Source organism: Oncorhynchus mykiss, chromosome 19, assembly GCF_057628025.1.
Source record: "Oncorhynchus mykiss isolate SJ-2025 chromosome 19, ASM5762802v1, whole genome shotgun sequence".
Classification (NCBI taxonomy): Eukaryota; Metazoa; Chordata; class Actinopteri; order Salmoniformes; family Salmonidae; genus Oncorhynchus; species Oncorhynchus mykiss.
This window is the reverse complement of record NC_143040.1, coordinates 48,222,382-48,240,371: the sequence shown is the minus strand read 5'-3', so window position 1 is coordinate 48,240,371 and position 17,990 is coordinate 48,222,382. Positions and strand designations below refer to the sequence as shown.

At 43.2% G+C, this 17,990-nt stretch overlaps 1 protein-coding gene across 40 annotated transcripts in view; it reads right to left on the bottom strand.

Moving 5' to 3' along the window:
* Positions 1-2,394: 2,394 nt before the first annotated feature.
* LOC110497798 (bridge-like lipid transfer protein family member 1) overlaps positions 2,395-17,990 on the bottom strand; it is a 126,761-nt gene continuing 111,165 nt past the window's right edge. For all 40 annotated transcript variants that reach the window (XM_021574170.3, XM_036954759.2, XM_036954763.2 and 37 more), the window contains 12 exons: positions 15,904-16,044; positions 15,442-15,687; positions 11,925-12,078; positions 8,692-8,849; positions 8,272-8,461; positions 7,891-8,108; positions 7,490-7,741; positions 7,194-7,397; positions 6,894-7,088; positions 6,573-6,707; positions 3,850-4,009; positions 2,395-3,402 (listed from right to left, as the gene is read on the bottom strand). In XM_021574170.3, the coding sequence (XP_021429845.3) occupies positions 3,168-3,402; positions 3,850-4,009; positions 6,573-6,707; positions 6,894-7,088; positions 7,194-7,397; positions 7,490-7,741; positions 7,891-8,108; positions 8,272-8,461; positions 8,692-8,849; positions 11,925-12,078; positions 15,442-15,687; positions 15,904-16,044 (2,288 nt within the window). In that variant the 3' untranslated portion in view covers positions 2,395-3,167. The remainder of the gene's footprint in view (positions 3,403-3,849; positions 4,010-6,572; positions 6,708-6,893; positions 7,089-7,193; positions 7,398-7,489; positions 7,742-7,890; positions 8,109-8,271; positions 8,462-8,691; positions 8,850-11,924; positions 12,079-15,441; positions 15,688-15,903; positions 16,045-17,990) is intronic.

The window sequence follows — 17,990 nt, the reverse complement described above, 5'->3', positions numbered from 1 at the left end:
CCTCTCTAAGCCTCCGGAGCTCCTCCCTCTTCTGTTGCTTGGCAATCTACTAAACTATATGTAATTGTTTTAAGGTCATACAAAGGATAATTTAGCTATTTGATTTTGAATTTTAAGACCCCTTGAAGTATCAAAAACAAATATATATGTATAGTACCGTTCAAATGTTTGGGGTCACTTAGAAATGTCTTGTTTTTGAAAGAAAAGCACATTTTTGTCCATTAAAATAACATCAAATTGATCAGAAATACAGTGTAGACATTGTTAATGTTGTAAATTACTTCTGTTGCTGAAAACGGCAGATTTTTTATGGAATATCTACAGTTGAATATCTAATGTTTAGAGTCATTAAAACTAGTTTTTCAACCACTCCACAAATTTCTTGTTAACAAACTATAGTTTTGGCAAGTCGGTTAGGACATCTACATCTAATTTTCCAACAATTGTTTACTACAGATTATTTTACCTATAATCCACTGTATCACAATTCCAGTGGTTCAGAAGTTGACATACACTAAATTGACTGTGCTTTTAAACAGCTTGGAAAATTCCAGAAAATTATGTCATGGTTTTAGACGCTTCTGATAGGCTAATTGACATCATTTGAGTCAATTGGAGGTGTACCTGTGGATTTATTTCAAGGCCTACCTTCAAAATCAGTACCTCTTTGCTTGACATCATGGGGAAATCAAAAGAAATCAGCCAATACCTCAGAAAAAAAATTGTAGACCTCCACAAGTCTGGTTTATCCTTGGGAGCAATTTCCGAACGCCTGAAGGTACCACGTTCATCTGTACAAACAATAGTATGCAAGTATATACACCAAGGGACCAAGCAGCGGTCATAACGCTCAGGTCACCTAGAGATGAACGTACTTTGGTGCGAAAAGTGCAAATCAATCCCAGAACAACAGCAAAGGACCTGTGAAGATGCTGGAGGAAACAGATACAAAAGTACCTATATCTACAGTAAAACGAGTATAGCAGGAGAAAGAACCTGAATACTAGGTTTCTTTCAGCCAGAGACTGGGTGATACTTATTAAATGTGTAAGGATGTCCCGCCATCTTTTTCTTTCAGCCTCCAAAATTGTCATTTGTATCTGGTCAAGAGTCTGTCCCCGATTTAGGCGCAGATCAAGTTCTCTCCACTTAATCATATTGTCTGTGTGTTCAGGACTACCCTCATGGTGTTTCAGAATGGCGTTGATATTTGACCCGTCATTCACACCTTCCTTTATTATTTTGTAGCCTTTTGTAGAGAAGCTTACAGCAAAAACAATACACAGAGTTTTAGTATGAAAGCAGCAAGAGACATGTCTTATGTAGGGAAATCGGGAACCTGACATGTCTCTTGTTGCAGGGAAAAGGTAGGATATTGGTATTTAGGTTTGTTATTCAGTTTGTGTGCCTTATCGATAAGGCATCTGATTATGCATCAGAAGATTGAGTGATAGTGTTTCTTCGAAGTTGATAAATATTACTAGTTTTCTTCATTTAGACACTTTTCATACATAAACCATGTATCTTATCAGAGACTGCGTGGCCTAATGGATAAGGCATATGATTCACGACCTGAAGAGTGATGGTTTGAGTACCTTTGTGGACCATTTATCTACTGTTGTTAGTTAGAACACACCACGTAGCCTAATGGAGTCCGACTTTCAATCAAAAGACTTAGGTTTAGAGTCCCTTTGTCGTTGTTTAATTTAACTAGCTGTCCTCATTTAAACAATTTCCCTACTTAAAGGAAAACCCCACCCAAAAACGATCTATTGGTATTTGTTTCATTAGTACATTATTGACATAGTCCCAAAATGTTTTACTTGTCAGCAATCAATTTTTCAAGATACGTAACTTTCAAAATACAGGAATCATTCGGGGCTAATTTCTGTATTTTGAAAGTTACGTATCTTGAAAACTTTGCATAACTGTAGCAAAAAATCTGCAGGATAGTCTGAACAGAACCCACAAGAGGTCTTGAGTGTTGTATAACTTTTTCTCTCGCGCACGCACACAGTTATCGGAGGCCCAGGTAAAATGGTGCAGCAATATCAGTCAACATCACAAAGCAAGTCCACCTTTTCCATCGCTTAATTCTGCCAGTCTTTTCCTTCCTCACCAACGCACAATCAAAAATGAAAAAAATACAGCATTAAACAAATGGGAACTTGCCTCACAATGAGGGGATGTGAGGAGGTGAAATTAGGCAGGCTGATACAAAGATCTGGATCAAAGCCACTGGAATATCTTTCAAAAGTTGAAATACTTCATGTGGAATTAGCTCAGAAACCAAGGTAAAGCATATTTAGAGAGCAACACAACTTCTGTCACTTGCCTCAAATCTAGGAAATCTGAGAAATAACAGTAGGCTATGTAAGACAATGAAGTCAGATGTAAAATAGGATGGCAATGATTTTATTATGTTAAGAAATCAACACATTTAAGAAATTCACAGTTATTTTATATACACTGGTCTATTGCACATATTTAAAAAAAACAGGCTTGACACACCCAGCACACATGGGTTATAGACTATACATTTCAGACACCCATTAAATTAACCATTGTTTATTGTTACAATACATCTTATCACGTTTTAGATTGACCTAAGTGGATCTGAACGATCCAATGCTTTTTTGTTAATAGGAACCATCTTCAAAAAACGTTGTCATTGGGATGAATTTAGAAAAACTGATGATATTGCTCTTTCCAACCTTACCATGCGTTTGTTCCATTGTAAACAAAGCACAGGCAATGATTTAGAAGTGCCCCCCACAGAAAAAGTTAATGAACCTCCAAAGAAGGATAATAAACGATGTCTTCAATTTGTTCTGATAACACCATATAAAGCATGTATAGCATATAATCCATGTTGGGGTTTTTCACGGTTATCATTTCAAGCAGCCAAATAAGACTTCACTTACTACTTTGTTCAAAATATACATAAAAACAGTGCAAAACTTTCAGTCAAAACCCATAGTGGCATGCACCACTGTAAACATCTATGTTTAAATGCACACGGCTTAGCGGTAAATGCACCTATGACAAATGCACAGTAGTCAAGGAAATATCCAGTGTTTCCAGTTATCCAGTGTTTTGTTCATTGAGGATTTACTGTCTGACCTCCAGCTTTTAAAGTGTTGTGTTAGAACATATGGCTGTATGAGTTAGTGCTCGTCTTTGTCTCGTCCCATCTTCTCCTTCTTCTCCTTCTTCTCCTTCTCGTCCTGCAGGGCCGTGCCAAGTTTCTTGATGAGGACAGAGAGGACCTTGTCCAGGGGGTCCATCACCCCCCTCTGGAGCCATTTGGGAATTGTAGTCCTTGCGTGGTGGAAGCCTAGCTTCTGCAGAATGTAGTCCACGCCGACAGGATCGATCTTCCGTCCTGTCCAGGAGATGAGCCTACATAAATTGATAATTAAGACTGAGTCAAGAAACCCACAGATGTATGGACAAAAGGGTTTACGTTTAGGGTATAGGCCTAAAAGTGGGCTTATGGAGTAGTTGAAATGCTCAGGTGAGGGGTTAAGGAGTCACAAAACACAGGGATCGATTACACATACTACAAATGTACTGTATTGCTAGTTTGGATAAAAGTGTTAAGTTCATGTTTTAAGTATCCCTATATTTCTGTTATTACAGGGCTATCACTCAGGCAAGAGTGCGCCTGCACGGGAAGTCTTGATGTTGATGGACCTAGCCTTGAGTGGAATGGCTACCTTGTAGTGTGTTCATACAGTATAGTAAACTTTGTTAAACTGGAACCTTGTCGTTGTGTCATTTCGAGTTAACAAAAAGTGTCTGCACAGTGGCATATATTATTGGTCTGAGGGCTTGGGTCTGGTTTACCGGAGTGTGGGCTCCAGGTGCCAGGTGTTGCACATGAATTCTCTCCAGTCCACCGTGGTGTAGTTGATGCCTTCCTCCTTGTCTGTGGAGTTCTCATCATGCAGGGCTGTCGGGCTCTTCTGGCCAGGCCGAGTGGCAAAGATCCGGGGGTTGAAAAGGGCTGCAGACCAGGGAAGAGGGGGGGAGAGAGAGTTTGTGTGAAACTATAGAGTGCCTTGGTTCTCCATGTTCTTCTATGACTACTAGTTCCTAAAACAAAGAGCACCTATAATTCAGCTTCAGTTATATTTTAGTTGTACCTACATTGCTCTTTTTTTCTATATAAAGTTATCAGTGAAAGTTATCATGTTTCATGAGCTGCAATAAAAAAAAAACAGAAATGTTCCATATGCACAAAAAGCTTTTCTCTCAAATTTTGTGCACAAAATTAGTTTTCTGTTAGTGAGAATGACAGGTGTGGCATTTCAAGAAGCTGATTGGGACAATAAAGACACTCAAATGTGCAGTTTTGTCACACAACACATTGCCACAGATGTCTTAAGTTTTGAGGTGTTCAATTGTCATGCTGACAGCGGGAATGTCCACCAGTGCTGTTGCCAGATAATTTAATGTTAATTTCTCTACCGTTGTTTTAGAGAATTTGTCAGTACGTCCAACCGGCAACACAACCACGTGCATGGCGTTGTGTGGACAAGCGGTTTGCTGACGTCAACGTTGTGAACAGAGTACCCCATGGTGGCGGTGGGGTTATGGGCAGGTATAAGCTACAGACACAATTGCATTTTATATATGGCAATTTGAATGCACAGAGATACCGTGACGAGATCCTGAGGCCCATTGTCATGCCATTCATCCACCTCCATCACCTCATGTTTCAGTATCATAATGCTTGGCCCCGTGTCACAAAGATCTGTACACAATTCCTGGAATTGTGAATATGTCCCAGTTCTTCCATGGCCTACATACTCACCAGACATGTCACCAATTAGGCATGTTTGACTGATTCCTTATATGAACTGTAAAATCTTTTAAATTGTTGCATTTATATTTGTGTTCAGTATATATAAAGTTATCATGTAAAGTACAGTTAATCGTTCTGGTTTGCTACATACAGTGGGGCAAAAAATTATTTAGTCAGCCACCAATTGTGCAAGTTCTCCCACTTAAAAAGATGAGAGAGGCCTGTAACTTTCATCATAGGTACACTTCAACTATGACAGACAAAATGAGAAAAAAAATCCAGAAAATCACATTGTAGGATTTTTTATGAATTTATTTGCAAATTATGGTGGAAAATAAGTATTTGGTCAATAACAAAAGTTTATCTCAATACTTTGTTATATACCCTTTGTTGGCAATGACAGAGGTCAAACATTTTCTGTAACTCTTCACAAGGTTTTCACACACTGTTGCTGGTATTTTGGCCCATTCCTCCATGCAGATGTCCTCTAGAGCAGTGATGTTTTGGGGCTGTAGCTGGGCAACACGGACTTTCAACTCCCTCCAAAGATTTTCTATGGGGTTGAGCTCTGGAGACTGGAAAGGCCACTCCAGGACCTTGAAGTGCTTCTTACAAAGCCACTCCTTCATTGCCCGGGCGGTGTGTTTGGGATCATTGTCATGCTGAAAGACCCAGTCATGTTTCATCTTCAATGCCCTTGCTGATGGAAGGAGGTTTTCACTCAAAATCTCACGATACATGAGATTTGTCCTGGTCCCTTTGCAGAAAAACAGCCCCAAAGCATGATGTTTCCACCCTCATGCTTCACAGTAGGTATGGTGTTCTTTGGATGCAACTCAGCATTCTTTGTCCTCCAAACACGACGAGTTGAGTTTTTACCAAAAAGTTATATTTTGGTTTCATCTGACCATATGACATTCTCCCAATCTTCTTCTTGATCATCTAAATGCTCTCTAGCAAACTTCAGATGGGCCAGGACATGTACTGGCTTAAGCAGGGGGACACGTCTGGCACTGCAGGATTTGAGTCCCTGGCGGCGTAGTGTGTTACTGATGGTAGGCTTTGTTACTTTGGTCCCAGCTCTCTGCAGGTCATTCACTAGGTCCCCCCGTGTGGTTCTGGGATTTTTGCTCACCGTTCTTGTGATAATTTTGACCCCACGGGGTGAGATCTTGCGTGGAGCCCCAGATCGAGGGAGATTATCAGTGGTCTTGTATGTCTTCCATTTCCTAATAATTGCTCCCACAGTTGATTTCTTCAAACCAAGCTGCTTACCTATTGCAGATTCAGTCTTCCCAGCCTTGTGCAGGTCTACCATTTTGTTTCTGGTGTCCTTTGACAGCTCTTTGGTCTTGGCCATAGTGGAGTTTGGAGTGTGTCTGTTTGAGGTTGTGGACAGGTGTCTTTTATACTGATAACAAGTTCAAACAGGTGCCATTAATACAGGTAACGAGTGGAGGACAGAGGAGCCTCTTAAAGAAGAAGTTACAGGTCTGTGAGAGCCAGAAATCTTGCTTGTTTGTAGGTGACCAAATACTTATTTTCCACCATAATTTACAAATAAATTCATTAAAAATCCTACAATGTGATTTTCTGGATTTTTCCCCCTCATTTTGTCTGTCATAGTTGAAGTGTACCTATGATGAAAATGACAGGCCTCATCTTTTTAAGTGGGAGAACTTGCACAATTGGTGGCTGACTAAATACTTTTTTGCCCCACTGTATAGTGTGCTGCTGCTGTTGACATTTCAGGGGCTCTCACCCTTCTCTTTTTCCTTCAAATAGGCAGAGACCAGGTCGTGCAGAAACATGATGAGCTCGGCGTCCATGGTGACACATATGTGGTCTGTGAACTCAGTCACCACGCTGCACTCCACCTTGGGCTTACTGTTGGAGTCTGAAACAGAGGGGAAACAACAGAGTCATTCCAACAAAGATATATTAATGGGAACAAACTGAAAATGACAAAAATATTCTTGGAGGACAATACAAGTGGACTTCAACAACAACGTTGCCCCTAAATATATACCTTTGCTAATTGTGGTCTGTTCATACTGGTGGACCGAATACCAACTGAGCCTACCAGTCAAGGAGGGTTCGTCTGGATCCTGAACATGGATGGACTTGAAGTCCAGCTGCATCCTGGGTAGGGCAAAGATGGTCTCTGTCTCATGGTTATAGCTGGATGAGCCTCGGAAGTTGCTTAGCAGGCTAGAACTCTTGGAGGCAGCCCCACTCTCTGTGTTGTTGGCGTCCACGTTACGCAAAAGGTATAGCTCTGGGGAACAGGATACATTAGAATGAGGCAGGCGTCTTGAGTACATTGGGTCAAGGGAAACAGTAGACCGTGTATATAACATTGGTAGAATTTAGTAGCCTTTACCCTCATTCCTCATGGCAGTCACATAATTGAACCATTCTTTGACTGTGGCTACACCGTGAGGGGGGTTTTCGTGCCGGCGACGGGTGATTTTGGTGATGGTGGCCATGGGGCTCTCTAGTGCTCCGCAGGGTTTGGTTACCATGGTGTTGTGACCCAGATGAAAATCCAATGTCTGCACGATATAAGTGGAGTCATCAGTGGAGCCTGATTGGATAAAAAATAGGTTGAGGTTAGAGGTATTTTGGGGACTTGCTTTAGCCCACATCCCCCCCCTCTCTGTCTCTTGAAAGCATTACCATCCTCCAATATCTTCTGAGCCTCGGTCCAAAAGGCTATGTTGGGCTCCTCCAGGTGGAATAGGGCCCAGGACTTGGAGCGGAAGTTGGGCCCATGGAAGCAGGCCAGGGTCATGTGGTTGCCATGGAGACTCATGGAGCCACCCAGTTGCACGGCGTCCTCTGGGAGAGGCATCTGGAAGAGGGAGATGTGGCATCCAGCGATCACCTTCAGAACCCCAGGCCAGTGACGATGGTGGGCTGCATCCATGTCTGGGAGAGAGAGCAATGACGAGAGTGAGAAGGAGCAATGACGATAGAAGGAGAGGGACGAAAGAGAGAGGAAAGGGGAGGAGCAGGGGAAAGAGCATTTCGATCGAAACCAAAAGAAACCCAGGAAACCAGTGATAACGGATTCTTACATAGCTCTGCAGCTTCTTTCTCGATGTTGATGACCGGCGCCTTCGGGGGCAGGTAGGGAACTGGACCCCATGTGGACAACGCTCGTTTGCTGGTGTCAAATTGCTGGGTAAAAAACTCCTGCAGCTTCATCCCGATCTTAATGAGGTCGGGGGTAGTGGAGCGCGAGATGATCACTTGGAAGATATCCCACTGCAAGTCACCGTGGACAAAGATCTCACTGGAGATGGGAAAGGATAAGTAGCAAGAGAGGCAGAAAGGGAGAGCGATGGGATAGAAAAAAGGAGGGAGTGAGTGAGAAATGGTCAGAAAATGAGAACAGACAAGAATGTAGCCACAAGGGTTTTGGTTATACATTTTCTCTAGTAGGCTAGCTTATTTACCTTTTCTCTGATAGGCTGGTCTCAACAGTGCACAGATTGACCTTCCACTCGTCCTGGAGTTGCAGGTCTGCGTTGCTGAAGATGCCCATGAGGATGCTGGAGCCCATGTAGTCCACACGGGCCTCCGTGGAGCCCATGGTGATCTGGATCTTATGGCTGGGCTGCTGGTTGGGGTGCTCCGAGATGTGTGCTTCAACAAACAAATATGTTTTGTTAGGTGCGGCAGAGAGATCTCCCTGTCAAATTCTACTAGTTTGACAGGGATGTTTAAGTTGGAGCTGAATTTGTTCATCATTTAAACGCCAAGACCCGAGGCTAGAGTACAATCTTTGACATCCATCACAATGTATTTGGAATTGCACAAAAAGTGAACAGTACATGCCAGTGGCTTAATACATTATTTCTCATCCCTGTACTTACAGACCATCTCCAGGGTGTTGACATCTATGTTGCCCCCCACCACGCCGCCTTTAGAGTCCAGTTTGGAACGACCCAGGCCCACGGACATGCTGATCTCTCGGTCTCGGTTACTACCCACTGACAGACGACCCTGACTCTTCAGCCCACTGGTGGTCCAACTAGAGGTAAACAAGAGCAAGGGGAAACAGTTCCACCCACCTCCTCATGAATAAGTAACATCTGCTTTCTAGGAGGCATTGTTTTGTTAAGGGTTATATGTAGAATTGTTCAGTTTTTATATAGCTTGTCAGATACAGATACGCTCGTCTTATGTGGCAGGGCTTGCAAACTATTACAGACTACAAAGGGAAGCACAGCAGCGAGCTGCCCAGTGACACGAGCCTACCAGACGAGCTAAAACACATCTATGCTTGCTTCGAGGCTAGCAACACTGAGGCATGCATGAGAGCATCAGCTGTTCCGGACGACTGTGTGATCACACTCTCCGTAGCCGAGAGAGGCTGGTCAAGGCTGGTAACGGCTCACATCAACACCATTATCCCAGAAACCCTAGACCCATTCCAATTTGCACCCCAAACAGATCCACAGATGATGCAATCTCTATTGCACTCCAGACTGCCCTTTTCCCACCTGGACAAAAGGAACACCTACGTGAGAATGCTATTCATTGACTACAGCTCAGCGTTAAACACCATAGTACCCTCAAAGCTCATCACTAAGCTAAGGTCCCTGGGACTAAACACCTCCCTCTGCAACTGGATCCTGGACTTCCTGACAGGCCGCTCCCAGGTGGTGAGGGTAGGTAGCAACACATCTGCCATGCTGATCCTCAACACTGGAGCCCCTCAGGGGTGTGTGCTCAGTCCCCTCCTGTATTCCCTGTTCACCCACGTCTCCATGGCCAGGCACGACTCCAACACCATCATTAAGTTTGAAGACAACACAACAGTGGTAGGTCTGATCACCGATGACGAGACAGCCTATAGGGAGGAGGTCAGAGACCTGGCCGGTGGTGCCAGAATAACAACCTTTCCCTCAACGTAACCAAGACTAAGGAGATGATTGTGGACTACAGGAAAAGGAGGACCGAGCACGCCCCCATTCTCATCGATGGGGCTGTAGTGGAGCAGGTTGACAGCTTCAAGTTCCTTGGTGTCCACATCAACAACAAACTAGAATGGTCCAAACACACCAAGGCAGTCGTGAAGAGGGTACGACAAAGCCTATTCCCCCCCAGGAAACAAAACAAATTTGGAATGGGTCCTGAGATCCTCAAAATGTTCTACAGCTGCACCATCGAGAGCATGGTTGCATCACTGCCTGGTACGGCAATTGCTCGGCCTCCGACCGCAAGGCACTACAGAGGGTAGTGCATATGACCCAGTACATCACTGGGGCTAAGCTGCCTGGCATCCAGGACCTCTACACCAGGCGGTGTCAGAGGAAGGCCCTAAAAATGGTCAAAGACCCCTCCTCTTTCATGTCATGGCCATCATACCTTAAACCAGTTAAATGTAACTAAATGTAAATCAAAAATGTAGTTATTTATCATGAGGGCACAAGCTCAAGTACACAGTACAAATACAATAAAAATACGAAATATTTTATATGATGTATTTCCTATTCAACAAAACTGTACGAATAAGGCTTGAAATTACTTATATGCTTTCTAAATGTAGTATAATCAAATTATAAAACGACTAACTATAATATTTCACCTTATAACTAACTGTAAAATACATATTTGTATGTTTAGTGTTAGAGAAAATGTGCATATTTTCGAAAGGTCTCTCGATCAAAACGTCTGCCCACATCACTGTGAACATCTCCCTGAACTCCTTAGGAACTTGCCTTTCATCTCATATTAATATTGTCTGTCTATGACAAACAGAAAGTGTTTTTTTTGTTTAAAATCTATGAATTATTTTAGATTAATGGCTATAAATCAAGCGCTGAATGTGCTACAGTGATGAAACCACTTGCCCCTGCTACGCTAGGACGTAAGGCTTGCAGGCATGTGCTTGGACAGTCAGAAGAGCGAATTAAATGGTAGGAGGGACATCCCAGTTTCAAGTGGTTTGAGATTTCACATCCCACATAACACTAGCAGAACTACGCAAGTCCCCTAAACAGAGGACTTTACATCCAAGAGGTTAAGGGAAAGATGATAATTTTGTACATGTATAAACTACGAGCGTGACAAATTCCAGTCCCTTTGCTTAGGGGTTCCAGGGTCCTACCCGGGGTCCTATTTAAAAGGACTGAGATTATTTTAGCATATTGGACCATGCATATAGCTTATGCATGGCCTATATTATTAGATGTGCTATTAGCAATAAGCATCATCACCTGCAGCCCAACTTATGAAGCATAGTGCCTATATTCAATTTACATAGACAAACCCCATGCTTCAGCCTATCTGCATTTACCCCATTGGACACAACATCCTGTTTGTATTTTTAAAAAAGTATTATTATTTTATTATAAATATGAATATTGAAATAATGATAATTTTTTGTTTGTCTCTATTAGAAAGTATGTCGTTGCCCTTTTAAGACGACATTTCCCCCCTTTAAGAGCTCTGTTGTGCAGCTGCGCCTAAACCATGCTTGAAATTCCGGTTGTAAAAATGCATTTGTAAAACAATAGCAAATAACGAAATTGAAGGAGTAGAGAAATAATTGCAATGTAAAACTGGGATCCCCAGTTTTTTTAAAACACATGCCAAAACTGCTTTCATTTGCCAGCAGCTACAGTAGGCTACACACCGGTGTCTGAGTTGAGCGCTGCTGTGGGGCGCATTATAGACTATATAATTCCCCTCATCTGAACATCGGGAATATATCTCCCCGGATATTTGTATTGCCTCTCCAGAACCCATATCACGGAAATTCATTGCAGTGACAGAGAACTTTAACCCCTGCAGATATAAACATTAGGTAATGTGCTGATATGAATTAGATGGAATAGACTGTGTACTGAAACTGGCCCCTAGCGTGTGGAACAAGGCTCTCGAACCCTGTTCCTGGAGAGCTACTGTCCTGCTGGTTTTTACTCCAACCCTAATCTAACGCACCTGATTTTTATAATTAGTTTGTAAATAAGCTGAATCAGGTTAATCACAACTGGGGTTGGAGCTTAAACTACAGGATGGTAGCTCTCCAGGAATAGGGTTGGAGAGCCCTGGAGTAGAGTAGATTGTGTTGCGTGAGAGGGGAAAAAGGGAGACCTACGTGTTGTTGCCCATGACATTGCTCATGTTCATCTGGACGTTGAGCTGCTTCAGGTTGATGGCGAACACCACTAGTGTCTCCCATGGAGTCCCTTGGGGGCCGGCTGCCTTGCCGTTTTTATTGAACGACGGCGTGGACGTCTTGGTCACAGAATCTATATGGAAGGGAAATGTATGATGTAACGGCATTCTCCCCAAAGCTACAGTGGGGAGAACAAGTATTTGATACACTGCCGATTTTGCAGGTTTTCCTACTTACAAAGTATGTAGTGGTCTGTAATTTTTATCATAGGTACACTTCAACTGTGAGAGACGGAATCCAAAACAAAAATCCAGAAAATCGCATTGTATGATTTTGAAGTAATTAATTTGCATGACATAAGTATTTGATACATCAGAAAAGCAGAACTTAATATTTGGTACAGAAACCTTTGCATGCAATTACAGAGATCATAAGTTTCCTGTAGTTCTTGACCAGGTTTGCACACACTGCAGCAGGGATTTTTGCCCACTCCTCCATACAGACCTTCTCCAGATCCTTCAGGTTTCGGGGCTGTCACTGGGAAATACGGACTTTCAGCTCCCTCCAAAGATTTTCTATTGGGTTCAGGTCTGGAGACTGGCTAGGCCACTCCAGGACCTTGAGATGCTTCTTACGGAGCCACTCCTTAGTTGCCCTGGCTGGCTGGGTCTTGCTGGAAGACCCAGCCACGACCCATTTTCAATGCTCTTACTGAGGTGAAGGAGGTTGTTGGCCAAGATCTCGCGATACATGCCCCCATCCATCCTCCCCTCAAAACGGTGCAGTCGTCCTGTCCCCTTTGCAGAAAAGCATCCCCAAAGAATGATGTTTCCTCCTCCATGCTTCCCTGTTGGGATGGCGTTCTTGGGGTTGTACTCAGCCTTCTTCTTCCTACAAACACGGCGAGTGGAGTTTAGACCAAAAAGCTCTATTTTTGTCTCATCAGACCACATGACCGTCTCCCATTTCTCCTCTGAGTCATCCAGATGGTCATTGGCAAACTTCAGACGGGCCTGGACATAAGCTGACTTGAGCAGGGGGACCTTGCGTGCGCTGCAGGATTTTAATCCATGACGGCATAGTGTGTTACTAATGCTTTTCTTTGAGACTGTGGTCCCAGCTCTCTTCAGGTCATTGACCAGGTCCTGCCGTGTAGTTCTGGGCTGATCCCTCACCTTCCTCATGATCATTGATGCCCCACGAGGTGAGATCTTGCATGGAGCCCCAGACCGAGGGTGATTGACCGTCATCTTGAACTTCTTCCATTTTCTAATAATTGCGCCAACAGTTGTTGCCTTCTCACCAAGCTGCTTGTCTATTGTCCTGTAGCCCATCCCAGCCTTGTGCAGGTCTACAATTTTATCCCTGATGTCCTTACATAGCTCTCTGGTCTTGGCCAATGTGAAGAGGTTGGAGTCTGTTTGATTGAGTGTGTGGACAGGTGTTTTTTATACAGGTAACGAGGTCAAACAGGTGCAGTTAATACAGGTAATGAGTGGAGAACAGGAGGACCTCTTAAAGAAAAACTAACAGGTGCCGGAAATCCTACTGGTTGGTAGGTGATCAAATACTTACAGTGGGGCAAAAAAGTATTTAGTCAGCCACCAATTGTGCAAGTTCTCCCACTTAAAAAGATGAGAGAGGCCTGTAATTTTCATCATAGGTACACTTCAACTATGACAGACAAAATGAGAAAAAAAATCCAGAAAATCACATTGTAGGATTTAATGAAATTATTTGCAAATTATGGTGGAAAATAAATATTTGGTCACCTACAAGCAAGATTTCTGGCTCTCACAGACCTGTAACTTCTTCTTTAAGAGGCTCCTCTGTGCTCCACTCGTTACCTGTATTAATGGCAACTGTTTGAACTTGTTATCAGTATAAAAGACACCTGTCCACAACCTCAAACAGTCACACTCCAAACTCCACTATGGCCAAGACCAAAGAGCTGTCAAAGGACACCAGAAACAAAATGGTAGACCTGCACAAGGCTGGGAAGACTGAATCTGCAATAGGTAAGCAGCTTGGTTTGAATAAATCAACTGTGGGAGCAATTATTAGGAAATGGAAGACATACAAGCAAAAATCCCAGAACCACACGGGGGGACCTAGTGAATGGACTGCAGAGAGCTGGGACCAAAGTAACAAAGTCTACCATCAGTAAAACACTACGCAGCCAGGGACTCAAATCCTGTAGTGCCAGACGTGTCCCCCTGCTTAAGCCAGTACATGTCCAGGCCCGTCTGAAGTTTGCTAGAGAGCATTTGGATGATCCAGAAGAATATTGTGAGAATGTCATATGGTCAGATGATACCAAAATATAACTTTTTGGTAAAAACTCAACTCGTCGTGTTTGGAGGACAAAGAATGCTGAGTTGCATCCAAAGAACACCATACCTACTGTGAAGCATGGGGGTGGAAACATCATGCTTTGGGGCTGTATTTCTGCAAAGGGACCAGGACGACTGATCCATGTAAAGGAAAGATTGAATGGGGCCATGTATCGTGAGATTTTGAGTGAAAACCTCCTTCCATCAGCAAGGGCATTGAAGATGAAACGTGGCTGGGTCTTTCAGCATGACAATGATCCCAAACACACTGCCTGGGCAACGAAGGAGTGGCTTCGTAAGAAGCATTTCAAGGTCCTGGAGTGGCCTAGCCAGTCTCCAGATCTCAACCCCATAGAAAATCTTTGGAGGGTGTTGAAAGTCCGTGTTGCCCAGCAACAGCCCCAAAACATCACTGCTCTAGAGGAGATCTGCATGGAGGAATGAGCCAAAATACCAGCAACAGTGTGTGAAAACCTTGTGAAGACTTACAGAAAATGTTTGACCTCTGTCATTGCCAACAAAGGGTATATAACAAAGTATTGAGATAAACTTTTGTTATTGACCAAATACTTATTTTCCACCATAATTTGCAAATAAATTCATTAAAAATCTACAATGTGATTTTCTTTCTAATTTTGTCTGTCATAGTTGAAGTGTATCTATGATGAAAATTACAGGCGTATCTCATCTTTTTAAGTGGGAGAACTTGCACAATTGGTGGCTGACTAAATACTTTTTTGACCTCACTGTTTGTCATGCAATAAAATGCTAATTAATTACTTCAAAATCATACAATGTGATTTTCTGGATTTTTGTTTTAGATTCCGTCTCTCACAGTTGAAGTGTACCTATGATAAAAATTACAGACCTCTACATGCTTGGTAAGTAAGAAAACCTGCAAAATCGGCAGTGTATCAAATACTTGCTCTCCCCACTGTATGTCTAAATTAGAGAGAGTTAACCCTAATCTAAAAGTGTCAAAGAGTACACACTAGCTCAAGTATAAATGAGGGATATAGTATTCATTCATTATTCCTACTGCATTTTAAGCCTACGTTGTGAAAATAATCTCTACACTAAGCTAAAAAAAACAGCTATAACACCGCTTTAATCCGATCGTGTCGTTCCTCGGTGCTGTTGAGCACTCATTTTTGAGCTGGTACCTCTTCTGGGGGCGGAGGAATCAGAGACGCTCCTGGTGCGTCCGGGGGCTGGGGACTTGAGGTGGGAGGACAGGCCCCCGGGGGACATGTTACTCCCAGTGGAGTGGTCAGAGAACACGTTGGGGGACTGAGGCATGTACTGCCCAGTGCTACCATCCCAGGTCCTCCAGTAGGCTTTACGGCTGGATTCTGGTGACAGGTGCTGGGTCATGTTCTCTACAGAGTCCGGGGTGGTAGGACCCGAGGCTGGAGGAGAGAAGCAGGTTGAGGTAAAGGGCATATTTTCTAATGTAAACACAGATTTGGGAAAAATGCATACTGTTTTAAAGGTCACCGACATTAGCAGAGTTGGAGATTGAAAGGGAACAGAGTAAAAATGTTGATCAATTATTGCATGAGGAAAATGGAGCCATAAGTGTGCAAAGGCCTATTAAGGAGGTGTGTATTTCCCAACATCCCAACCTGTTGGCATGTTGATGGTCTGGTCTCCCAGGAAGAGGCGTCTGGCGATGCTGCGCCGGTACCAGGCTCTGGGGAAGGCCAGGATCTCACTTAGCCTCCGCATATCATACTTAAAGGAGGCCGAGCCAATGTCACACACAGCTGAAAAGAGAGAGAAAAAACACTCAAAGTTGGCCAGGAATCTAAGTTTTTGTGGAGGGGAATTAATTGATCAAAATGGATCAGCTTTAGTGACAAGATATACAGTCACATTCAAAATATTACAAATACTAAACTATGTTGGATGTAGGGCTGTGACGATTATGGAATTGCTTTGGCAGCGATTACAGCCTCAAGTCTTCTTGGGTATGACGCTACTAGCTTGGCGCACATATATTTGAGGAGTTTCACCCACTCTTCTCTGCAGATCCTTTCAAGCTCTGTCAGGTTGGATGTGGAGCGTTGCTGCACAGCTATTTTCAGGTCTCTCTACAGATGTTCGATCGGGTTCAAGTTCGGGCTCTGGCTGGGCCACTCAAGGACATTGAGACTAGTCCCGAAGCCACTCCTGCTTTATCTTGGCTGTGTGCTTAGGGTCGTTGTCCTGTTGGAAGGTAACCTACGCCCCAGTCTGAGGTCCTGAGCGCTCTGGAGGTTTTCATTAAGGATCTCTCTGTACTTTGCGCCGTTCATCTTTCCCTTGATCCTGACTAGTCTCTCAATCCCTGCTGTTGAAAAACATCCCCACAGCATGATGCTGCCACCACCACGCTTCACCGTAGGGGTGGTGCCAGGTTTCCTCCAGACGTGACGCTTGGAATTCAGGCAAAAGAGTTCAATCTTGGTTTCATCAGACCAGAGAATCTGGTTTCTCATGTTCCGAGAGTCTTTTAGGTGCCTTTTGGCTAACTCCAAGCAGGCTGTCATGTGCCTTTTACTGAGGAGTGGCTTCTGTCTTCCCACTCTACCATACAGGCCTGATCGATGGAGTGCTGCAGAGATGGTTGTCCTTCTAAGACAGCCCCCCACACCTCTCTGATTCAGAGGGGTTGGGTTAAATGCAGAAGACACATTTCAGTTGAAGGCATTCAGTTGTACAACTGACTAGGTATCCCCCTTTCCCTTTGTGGAAGGTTTTCCCATCTCCACAGAGTTACTCATGGAGCTCTGTCAGAGTGACCATCGGGTTCTTGGTCACCTCTCTGACCAAGGCCTTTCTCCCCCGATTGCTCAGTTTGGCCGAGCGGCCAGCTTTAGGAAGAGTCTTGATGGTTCCAAACTTCTTCCATTTAAGAATGATGGAGGCCTCAGGTGTTCTTGGGGACCTTCAATACTGCAGGCATTTTTTGGTACCCTTCCTCAGATCTGTACCTCGACACAATCCTGCTTCGACCTCATGGCTTGGTCTTTGCTCTGACACACAGTCAATTGAATTTGCCACAGGTGCACTCTTAAGTCTCAATTAAGTTGTAGAAACATCTCAAGGATGATCAATGGAAACAGGATGCACATGAGCTCAATTTCGAATATCATAGCAAAGGGTCTGAATACTTTATTAGGTATTTTAAGGTATTTGTTATTTTTTTAAATACAAAAAACAGTTTTCGCTTTGTCATTATGGGTTATTGTGTGAAGATTGATGAGGAAAATGTTTTATTTAATACATTTTAGATTAAGGCTGTAACGTAAGATTATGTGGAAAAAAAGGAAGAGGTCTGAATACTTTCCGAATGCACTGTATATATATAAAGTTGAATCCCCCTTCTCCTAAAAATGTATGTATAAAGACAATATCTTTTTGGTTCGTTCACGGTTACCATCCATAATTCAAATTAAAGTTTATTTGTCACGTGAGCCGAATACAACAGTGAAATGCTTACTTCCAAGCCCTGACCAACACTGCAATTTTTAAGTAAAAAAATAGGTATTAGCTAAACATTAGATAAGTAAAGAAATAAAAAAAACAAGCAGTAAAATGACAGTGAAAATAGCAGTAGCAAGGCTATATACAGGTGGTACCGGTACAGAGTCAATGTACGGGGGCACCGGTTAGTCGGGCTAATTGAGGTAATATGCACATGTAGGTATAGTTAAAGTGACTATACATA